This window comes from Etheostoma cragini, chromosome 14, assembly GCF_013103735.1.
Source record: "Etheostoma cragini isolate CJK2018 chromosome 14, CSU_Ecrag_1.0, whole genome shotgun sequence".
Classification (NCBI taxonomy): domain Eukaryota; kingdom Metazoa; phylum Chordata; class Actinopteri; order Perciformes; family Percidae; genus Etheostoma; species Etheostoma cragini.
The window spans coordinates 1,589,514-1,599,769 of record NC_048420.1 but is presented as its reverse complement, the minus strand read 5'-3'; the positions used below and the strand labels follow the sequence as shown (position 1 = coordinate 1,599,769).

The following is a 10,256-nucleotide window of genomic DNA, read 5'->3' as shown; positions in this document are numbered from 1 at the left end:
ATTGGGAAATAATTGTCTTTCAAAGGAAAAGCTTAATAAATAACCATGCATGGCCACACGGTATTTTGCAAAAAACACTAACATGACTACGGTAGTACGGAATCTATTTTTTTTTTTTTTTTTAGAAATTTATTTACAAACATTCAGTCATCACAGCTCATAACATTATATAGAAAAATAATTGCAACTTATATAACATGAGACCGAGTAAAAAAGTTAAATATAAATAAAAACATAAATAAAAAAGTACAATATAAACAGATCCATGAAGAGAGCAAAAATTAAAAAATTAAAATATGTAAAAAATTATTTCCAATTAATATATGAATAAAAATGTGAGATTTACAAACTTCGTTAATGATATTGACAACAAAGGGTGTTAATTAAATAGATTGGAGGATATGTCACATGTAGTTGGAGCTTTCTTGCGAGAACTATCTTGACCGGGTGTATCTTTGTCGTGACGCATGACGTGTTACGTTTACGGAAGTTTGGGCGAGACCGAAGACGATATAAGAAAAACCAATTGATAAAAAGAAACGCACATACGGGACAGTCAGTGAGTAAAAAATATAAACACAGGGACAACAAAAAATAGTTCCCGTTTTATCGACAATATCAAGGGCTTTAAACCATTTTCGGAACCTTTTTGGAGTTTCTTCTTCTGAGTTTAGTGCAACATTTTCAACAAGGCGAGCTAGCATCAACTGGAGTGTTGGCTTAGAGAAACGAGTCGGGACCTAGCTATGGAGCAGAATAACAAATGTCCACTCCACTGCAGACACTAGCTCTGGCTTTAGCGAGCGTAGTTCACTCGGGACCGTAGCTTGCTAATAATATTTTAATATTCCCACTATTTGGACTACCGTTTTCAGATATTGCTGTAGCGTTAGCCCCCGGAGTCGTTGTTCCTGATTCCCTGCTCTGCTTGTGATGTCGTGGCAGTAGCCTGTCTTTTGGTCTGTGTAATCCGTGCAGGGACCAACGTTATGCATGGAAAACACGGATGCTACTCTTTTTACATTGTTAAAGTCGCTTCAAGGAACCAGAGGAGACTCTTCGTAACGATCTCCACTGAGCCAGGGAAAGCCAGCGGACCTCACTTCACGACGACTTGCCCAGGTGTTGGACAGGTGAGCGGCTGAACATGGAAGATGAGGTGTTTGACCAGATCGTGTTGGTGTTCCACAACCTGGTGTCGTGGGTCGCTGCCGGTGCCATGGTGTTCGGGGGGGTGGTGCCCTACATCCCGCAGTACAGAGACATCCGCCGGACCCAGAATGCAGAGGGCTTCTCCACATATGTGTGCCTGGTCCTCCTGGTGGCCAACATCTTACGGATACTCTTTAGGTAACAAGTCCTCTAATGCCTGTTCATTCACACCATGGACTCTCGTTTGCACAGAATATTCAGAACATCTGCTAATTGTATATTTTTCTGCCTGTAAGCCATAGATAGATAGATAGATAGATAGATAGATAGATAGATAGATAGATAGATAGATAGATAGAAAGATAACAATAACCTATATTTGTCCCACAGTGGGGAAATTGAGGTTTGCAAGTCACAGATAGATACTTTAGTCATCCCGAAGGAAATGTTAGGCATCCAGAAGCAAGACAACCATAACACAACAAACACATATATCACACATATATAACAATACAAATCACTCACAGGAATGCAATGACCAAGATAAGGTGAGATACTATGGCACACTGTGTAGGCGTGACAGTGCAAAAGTAAACAGTGCAGGGATTGAACAGTGCAGTACAAAGTCCTTACCATAGAGAACAAAAGTTAGGATGGTTTACGAATCAATGGGGCATTCTCTGAAGTCCTGCTTGTCGCGAGCTGCCATTGCACTGTTGCGACCCCCTCAATCCAAGTGATGGATACAACCGATAGACCAAGTTACTACTAAGCCAACTGGATACCAGCTGCTTGGGGATTGGATGTATGCCCGATTAAATTGTGGTTTCTAAGTATCCATATAACGTCTTTTTAATGCATGGTTGCATTTAATTTAAACTGGAGTACTACCCAGTTACGCAAAGGCACATTGGTCCCTTACCATTAAGGGTTCTGAAAACACCAAACTACTGACTAGTTTACGCTAAACTATTGTTTGCCAACTCAACTAATGTGACAGGTACTGTATGTGTATTTGAGAGGGAGAAAAAGTACAGTGGGGAAATACTGGGATCATTTTTACAGGGGTTAACATTAATTGATTTCCTCTATATCTTCCTGAAGGAATCCTTTTACAAGCTGCTGTAGTAGCGTGGTTTTGAGTCTGTCTTTGCTGCAGCACAGATTCTGAATGAAAACTAGAAAATCATAATCATGCACTGTATTCCACGCCGGTTACATGTCACATAATGGTCATTTTTTTCTCTCCATCAGATTCGGCCGCTACTTCGAGACTCTGCTGCTGTGGCAGAGCATCATCATGATCGCCACCATGCTCATCATGCTGAGCCTGTGCACCGACGTCCGCACGGCTACCGAACTCAACACAAAGAGACGCTCCTTCATAGGTCAGGAACCCTCTGCACGGCCTCTTCACAGACACACATTAAGCCCAGCTATCTTAGTGTACTGAGCGATAAGCTCCGTGTGTGCTTTAAATGTTACATGATTGGGCGGTTGTGTGTGTTTTGGGAGTGGATGTGAGCGAGGGTGGGAGATGGGCTTGTGTGTGAAAGTATAAACATATCTGAGAGGGAGCGAGAATGTGTGTAGGCAGGTGGTGCATGTGTGAGTGTTTGCAAAGAATGTATGAATGTGTGCATAAGAGTGTGAGAGTCTCCTTACCTCCTCACAGTGTGAGGGGCCCTAGGGTCATTCCTTAAACTGGTAATGTGGTTTTAATAGTCCAGTCAAGCCTGTTTCAACACATGGGAACTTTGGTCTTTGGCTACACTGATGGTTGTTGCCGGTGATGTGATATGCAGGATGTGTTTGTCAGGAGATGATTTTAAACCAGTTCTAAAAAATCAGCCCTCTAAAAGAAAGAAACACTGGCTTCATACTGCACCTCAGTACTTGTAAATCAATGGGGTTAGTGGCCCAAAAGCTTTATAACGTCACTTTGTTTAATACAACCGGGAAAAAAAGATGTATTTGTTTCTAGTATTCAATTAGTAGACAGATACCTGTGTAAAGTATTTAATTCAATGCTGCTCATGAGCATAGGAACCGCTGCTTAAGTTGACTAAAAAGAGAAATAAAAAATCACCTTTTGGAAATTGATCCTATTTTAAGGAAGAGTATTTATTTAGTTACAATATGTTATTCATTCACAAAGAAAATTTGTGTCCTTAAAGGTTTTTTCCTCATTTTTTAATTAAGGCCAAATATAATAATATTTTAATTTATTTTCTAGTCGTCTTTTTAGGCGTTCCTACACTCATGAGCAGCACTGTAGATGCCTTGTTTATTCTCCAGTAGATATAGGTTAAATTCTAATACTTAGTTACAACTTTATAACAATATTAGCAATATAAATCTGACCATGTGCCCTCCCTTAAGAAGCAATTGAAACACAGGGAAATAATCCAAAATGTCTCCATTATAAAGACTTCTGCCATTTGCAAAACAGTTAAGAGGAACTGGGATGTCTCTGTTCCTGTAAACAGAAGTCAGAACTACTGTGTCCTGCGTAACAGCCTCATGAAGTTAATCAATACCCAACATGTTGACACATGGAGCCACTTTATTTTTTTAAATGTACATCCTTTTGCAAACAAATGGACAAGGAGCAGCCCTCTGTGGTTTTCTCTGTGATCATGTGTTTCAAGGCCCGTGTCATGTGTTGTCTCTGCTCCAGGCTTGGATGCCTCAGCTGTGCTTCCCGTCCCCGTGGCGGTCTGGGAGTAAGACAGGGGAGGGGGAGACACTGGGTTAATGAGTGCTAATGTCCGTAGGCTCAGTGTCAGATGATAAAATAAAGAGGAAATGTAATAAACTGGACAACTCGAGTACAGGAAGCACTCAGATATTTGTAGTGTCCAATCAAAAAGGAGAACCCTGTAGCCACAGATCACCCTGACGACCAGTGTGAGACAGGAATGTCCAGCATTAAAAAATGTAGGTTTCCAGACAGCTTGTTGGATTAACTACTTTGCAGGGGATGTTTTTTCTTTATATACGTGTTTGTGCAAACAGAGTCCCTCTCTGGAAATATACGGCTACAGCCAGCATCCACGTAGCTTAGCTTAGCATAACAGCTATTCTGGCTCTGTCAAAAGTTAAGAAAATCGCCCCCCCCAGCACCTCTGAAGCTTAGTAATTAATATATTCTATATACTTTGTTCCAAGCAGGATTAAAGTGTTGTTCCCAGGTAAAATTTGACCCATTTTCAGTGTTTTTATATCAGGAATATGTGTTTCTTTGACCCGAAACGGCCAACATGGATGTAGGCCTACTTTGCATGGAGCTTATACAACCCAACGTTCTTTGCAGGTAAAATTAATGATTACGTTTAGGGAATTTCGGGTGTCTGAAATAACCCAGTATTGTCCTAAGTTTTAGTGGACACCTGTGTTTATGTAGGACCAAGTCACTCCTAGTTAGAAGCAAAATGATAAAACATGTTTTCAGGTGGGCAAAGATGCCAATGATACTCACACAAACTCTGCCAGTGGTAACACTGCTGCCCTGTTGTGGTCTTTAGCGCCAGATAATTATTGGACCATTAGTTATGTCACTGCAATCCGTGACATAACTAATCCGTGAATCAGACTGTCAGTAGTTTTGGGATGACCTGAAAACGTCTGTCTGACCAACCATCACACAATATTACAAAGGAATGCCCATGTTCAGTAACCTATCATTACACGGCAAAGGTAAGCTTTGCTGTAAAAAAAAAAAAAAGAAAAAAAGAGAGACACGATGTTTTCTTTATTTATTTGTTTTGTCCGTAGCAACAGACAGTAAGGACGAGGAGATCAGAATCCCTAAGAGGCTCTTTCTGGGTATGTACAGAACCTTCTGCGTTTGCCATGAAACATCAGTTGTAGTTCATCTGCCTCTCCATCTCTGTGTCTCGTGCATGATGATGATGATGACCCAGTGTCCCTCATCACTTAACAACATTTACCACATGTCTGGATGAAGCACGAGCCCATTCCACCCGCATGACGTCCTGTCCATCCATGTTTGATTCACAGAGTCCATCCATTGGAGCCACTGCTATGGTGCTTCCGATGCATGTTGCCCTTCACACCCTCTGTACAAATTAATGATCAGGTTTCACCGAACTACCCGCGTGAATGAGATTTTTGCATGGACTGTTTGTGCTTTCATGTTTACATTTTATGTAAAAATGACAGTTGAGGAAGAAATGAAAAGCTCACGTTTTCCATACTCACATATACACATTATGAGTAGTCAACAGTAGACAGTAGTAGTCTGGATCACAGAAGTACATTTCCAGGATAGAGTCTGACATAACGCGCCGGATGTCAGGCCTTGCCCCGCAATGTCTGCTCTCTGCGGGTCTGAGCGAGCTACACGCTGAAAATGGCAGATCTTGAAGAAAATTTGGAACAACAAGGCAGGCCTGCGTTGGTTCTTTCGGTAAATGATTGTAAAGATACTCCAAGATTATGTTTATGGGATTTACTCTCTAACCGGGACGTTTTGGGACCCATTGGCGGGGATTTGCTATGGATGAAGTAGACACACTGATACACCGGTAAGAACAAATGCCGTTTAACAATGTATCCAGCTCATTTAAATAGCTCACATTACTGTATTGTAGGAACAGTTGACTTAATGTTTTGTGTATTTTTGTTATTGTATGTGGCATTTTCTTTTGCGGGGTGCAAACGCTTCACCAAAACAAGTTCCTTCCCGAGACTATTCTGCAGAGCCACCGTCGCTGCGTCGAGAGCTTAGCGCCGCCCAAGTTTTTTTTTTTTTTTTTCTCAGATCCTGGAATGTGTATGTGGTGTAGCCAGACCTTACTCCACAGCGTAGATAGGTCACTCTAACAGTAGTCTGACCCGTTCCTAGGACGCACTTTAAAGTCGCTTACTGGCCGCTTGGAGTTTTTCTAACGCTATGCTGTTGTTTTTGCGGTTAAAAATGATTTGTGTTTTGTTATGTGTTTAATGACCCTTAAACTGGTGCATGCTTACTTGATTCTGCCCTGAAATGTGAATGTAAAGCATGCTTTTAATGGTTGATTAATGCAAATTGCCGTTGTCTGCTAACCAGCTTTTTAAATGTGTTCCTTGAACTACACTTGGTTTCAGCGCAATGCCCCTTTTATATTGGATATGTCATGAATATTGTGGGGTGGGTAATATTCTATATTTTTGAGTAACATTTGCTGAAGGCTACATTGCCCAGCTGTTTTTTTAGCATGAACGAAACTACATGTGTGACCCATTTTTTTAAAGATTTAAATCTTCAGTAGGAACAAATGGGCTTGGGGCTGAGTGGCACAGCAGACAGGGAGAGAAGTAGGAAAATATCTTGAGACGCACCCTCGGTTATGGTCTTTTTAATGGATTTGTTGACAGTAAGAAAAATATGAGATACGCCAGACTTAATCCTTTAACAGCAACTTGAAAAGAGTCGATATTTGTGTGCTTTTGAAAGAAAACTACTTTCCCACGATGCACGAAAGAAAATGTGGGCCCTTCTCACACCTGCAAAAATAAATATCTTTTTTTTTTGGAGTTTAGTGATGGTAACATTCTAAAGTTGCAGTCGAATTATTGTCTAATGATTGTAATATTTTCTCGTTGGTCTGATTGATTTCTTGCATTCTTTAAAAAACTAAAACATTTTGGTATTTAGTGCACTGTGGAATTAGGACACGGTACTAGTGAAGAAAGGGCTGCTGTTCCTGGTATGGACATTAGATGGCAGTATGCAACTATTTGAATGAAGAAGCAGAGTACACTTGGTTCAGCATTTGCCTCTTGGGACTGACTAGTGCACACTTGATGGCTTGGTATTGAAGTGCTATGTCATATTCTTTTTTTCTTTTTTGTGTGTGTGTGTGGATGTTTTATTGAATGATGTTAAAAGCACAACCAACGTTTCGACCAAAGTGTGCTTTCCTATGGTTTAAGCCTGATTGCGTGTCATCAAGAGCAGGAGCAGTGATGTTTCCTTGTCTTCATTGCCCAGATGTGGAAGCTGATGTTAATTTGCAGCGCCTTTACGGAGGGTCATTGATCAATGAAGTCTGCTGAGCACCAAATTAACAGAACGCAGTGTTCCTATATCGCAGCTTTGCTGGTCTGCTAGTGGAAACATCAAGGCTAAGCATGTTGTCTACTATTAATAGAAGCATGCCAAGCAGACAAAGTAGAAATGAAGAAGTGAAGTGTGGATAGACACACAGCATAACTCCCGATGCCTGGAGCAGCTGTGATCAGTGTCAGGGCTGTAAGATGAATACAGGATCAGAGATGCAGCAATTCTGGGGCGCTAACAGTGTAACATAAGGCACCAAACTGGTGTCAGGGTGCAGCCGTCAGGTGCCACAGCCTCACAGTGTAGCTTTCTGCAGTGACTCACCATAGTGTTGATTAGTCAGCAGGGCACATTCAAAACCTGTATGTTTCTCTTACTGTTCAGTTTGTTCCCTCTTATATTCCCTTTTAGCATAGCACATATTTGTTCAACATCATTATCACACCAGGCACTTCCATCAAACAGCTGGGCATTTGTACTCTGAAAGAAAAACAGTGTAACTGAATTTTAATAGAGCTTCCTACAATGCCCACATGACGCTGTTCTATGGCTGCCTGTGAACTTTATTGTTATTTTTTTAAATTTTAACATAAATCACAAACTTGCGTTACATACATAATATCAGACAAATGCTAAACCCTAAGTCAAGTAATAATTCCAAACCCTAACCCCTGTTCTCTGTGCATCCCTCATAAAATTACAATCCTTTTTTCAGTTTCTCAATTCTCCACTATTTTGGTCTGTGCATATTTTATGTAGTGGCAATGTGTAGGCATTTGCAATTTGGTAGCTCAGATAACCGCATGGATGGTTGAGGAACATGATGTTTAGGTTTAAAAATGACGCGGGTGGTGCACCACATACAGCGTGTCCTATGTTGTAGTTTTTTTTTTCAGATGGGAGAAATCCTCGTGTAATCACAGCTCGGTTTGATTTCTATGGAAGACTGCATGCTGGAATCCTTTTTAAGGGAATTAAAAGATCAGATCATTGGGCTGCGTCTGGATCAGAGATGCAGGTGATCCCTCAGGTGGCGGCGAAAGGGCTTGGAAGGAAAATGTAGGATGAAATATTTGTAGAAAAGTTCACTTTCTCTAACGTGTGCCACACAGTCAAAATGTACTTTCAGTTACTTTGAAGACCTGACACGGGAAACCCGGAATGGATTTTTCAAAATCTCCAGAAGCATATAAATTAATTTGTGTCAGAAACAAACCAATAAATAGGCCTCTGCGCCTTGATTGAAAATCCAGTGTGCAAGCTTTAGGGTGTCTGTGGTTTCGGACTCCAGGGCAGCTTGTCTGCTTGTCCCCACGAGGCAGCGGCTGTGTCTGTCACCACCACATCCTCATTCACTTTCGGCATTTTTTTTTGTTTGTTTTTTGTCTATTTCAGCTGAAAATAGTCTGTGAATAGAAATTTCTTTGTATTCCATTCAGCACATCTACAAAGACAGGGAAGGGACGCGTAGTTAAATATTGAGAAAACTTTTTTTCAAACTACTTTTATGTTTTCCTTGCAAAAAGTTTTGCACAGAAACGTGCAAGGTTCGCCAGATTTTTCAAGATAAGATACTAATTTTAATACTTTGTTCACATAAGCTATTATTATACTCACCTCATTCCTTTTTTTTTTTTAAGGGTACTGACCACAATAACCCAGTACCGATTAGCATCGACACTTCTTCAGTCAAACGATACTTATTCTTCGATTTAATCTGCAGCGTGATTGGTCCACTACTGCAGCAGGCGAGCGCGGCTTGTACATTTTTATTATTACACTGCGTGCAGTTGTGAAAAAGCAAATTTACTAACCAGCAAAGACGATAACAGCTGGTTTATCATAATAGCATCCCCAAATTGAAAAACACACCACTTTTTTGGAAGCTTTTTCCACAAAAAGTAAAATTGACTATCCCTGCGCTGTTTGTGGCCAGCTCAGACGTCACAATGATAAAGTGGTCTTGTACCACAGAGATGTTTACCTCATGATGTTACAGAGGCGCATGAAGATACAAGAGATCACCATTTCTTTCTATTGTTTGGTAATAGCTCATTTCTCATTCTGGTCCCATGGGGGTCTGTACCTTCGTCTTTATTGAGTTTGTCAGCTTAGAATAAATCACCCTAGCCTGTAGGTGCATTTATCGTCTCCCTAAGGACAGATAGAGGCCTGACTTGGCCTCTAAAGAGACTTTAGTCTAGGTGGCACTGCAGAAAAGCTTTTGTGCGTTGGCTTGGCAGTGAAAGCCCATTAGTCATTGTGAGAAAGCTCCCTGTCCGAATTTCAGAAAATTAAGCTCCTTGAAAAATCTGGTCTTCAATTTCCATCATAACTGTCTTTCATAATAACGTTCCTGCTGCTCCCACGGGTGCATTTCAGTGACAGCAAGCCATTATTTCAGCTACCCCCGTAGACTTTTCCGGAGCCTAACTCTGTCTGGCAGGGAACAGTTGGTAAACAAGCGATTTGAAATCTCCAACTCTGACCCTTGTCCCTCTACACATGTACCACATTTCTGTGGGACTTCAAACTGAGCTGTGCACAAGACGTTTGGCCAGTACAGGGAGCCTTCATGCAGCTCAGTCTGTTCCCACACAGAGTGCTACCGTGGCTGCCACACAGCACAGGGGTTAAAGACCGGGATGAGAATGCCCCCGGGTACACAAGTGGCCCAGCAATACAGGGTGTGTGGCTCAGGAGGTACTGTACTGTGCTAAATATCCCTTAGTGGTCAGTGTGGAATAGTGTGACATGCTGATCTGCTTTTTTAAGATGTTTTTTTCCTACATTTGCATGCTACTGATAATTGGAGGCAGACTTAAGTGCATCTTCAAAGTGTGCACTCGCAGGATTATGGGATGATGACAGCACAGCACTGGCATGAAGGAGTGTAATCACTAAAACATGAGTCGGGAGACGAGGACTGCACAATTAATGCAAAAGCATGTCATAATCATAATGTTTTTGTTTTAGAAAGAATGAATTTCATCCATTATATATCCTCCACTCCCCATGCAGTTAAAGGGGGGAGCGG

The 10,256-nt window shown here is 41.2% G+C and overlaps 1 protein-coding gene across 2 annotated transcripts in view; it reads left to right on the top strand.

The window, feature by feature from the left end:
• The first annotated feature begins 512 nt into the window (after positions 1-512).
• Positions 513-10,256, top strand: part of LOC117956975 (solute carrier family 66 member 2) — a 25,002-nt gene continuing 15,258 nt past the window's right edge. The window contains exons 1-3 of one of the 2 annotated variants that reach the window (XM_034892386.1): positions 513-1,350; positions 2,407-2,540; positions 4,930-4,980. In XM_034892386.1, the coding sequence (XP_034748277.1) occupies positions 1,148-1,350; positions 2,407-2,540; positions 4,930-4,980 (388 nt within the window). In that variant the 5' untranslated portion in view covers positions 513-1,147. The remainder of the gene's footprint in view (positions 1,351-2,406; positions 2,541-4,929; positions 4,981-10,256) is intronic. The other variant, XM_034892387.1, reaches the window with a different exon arrangement.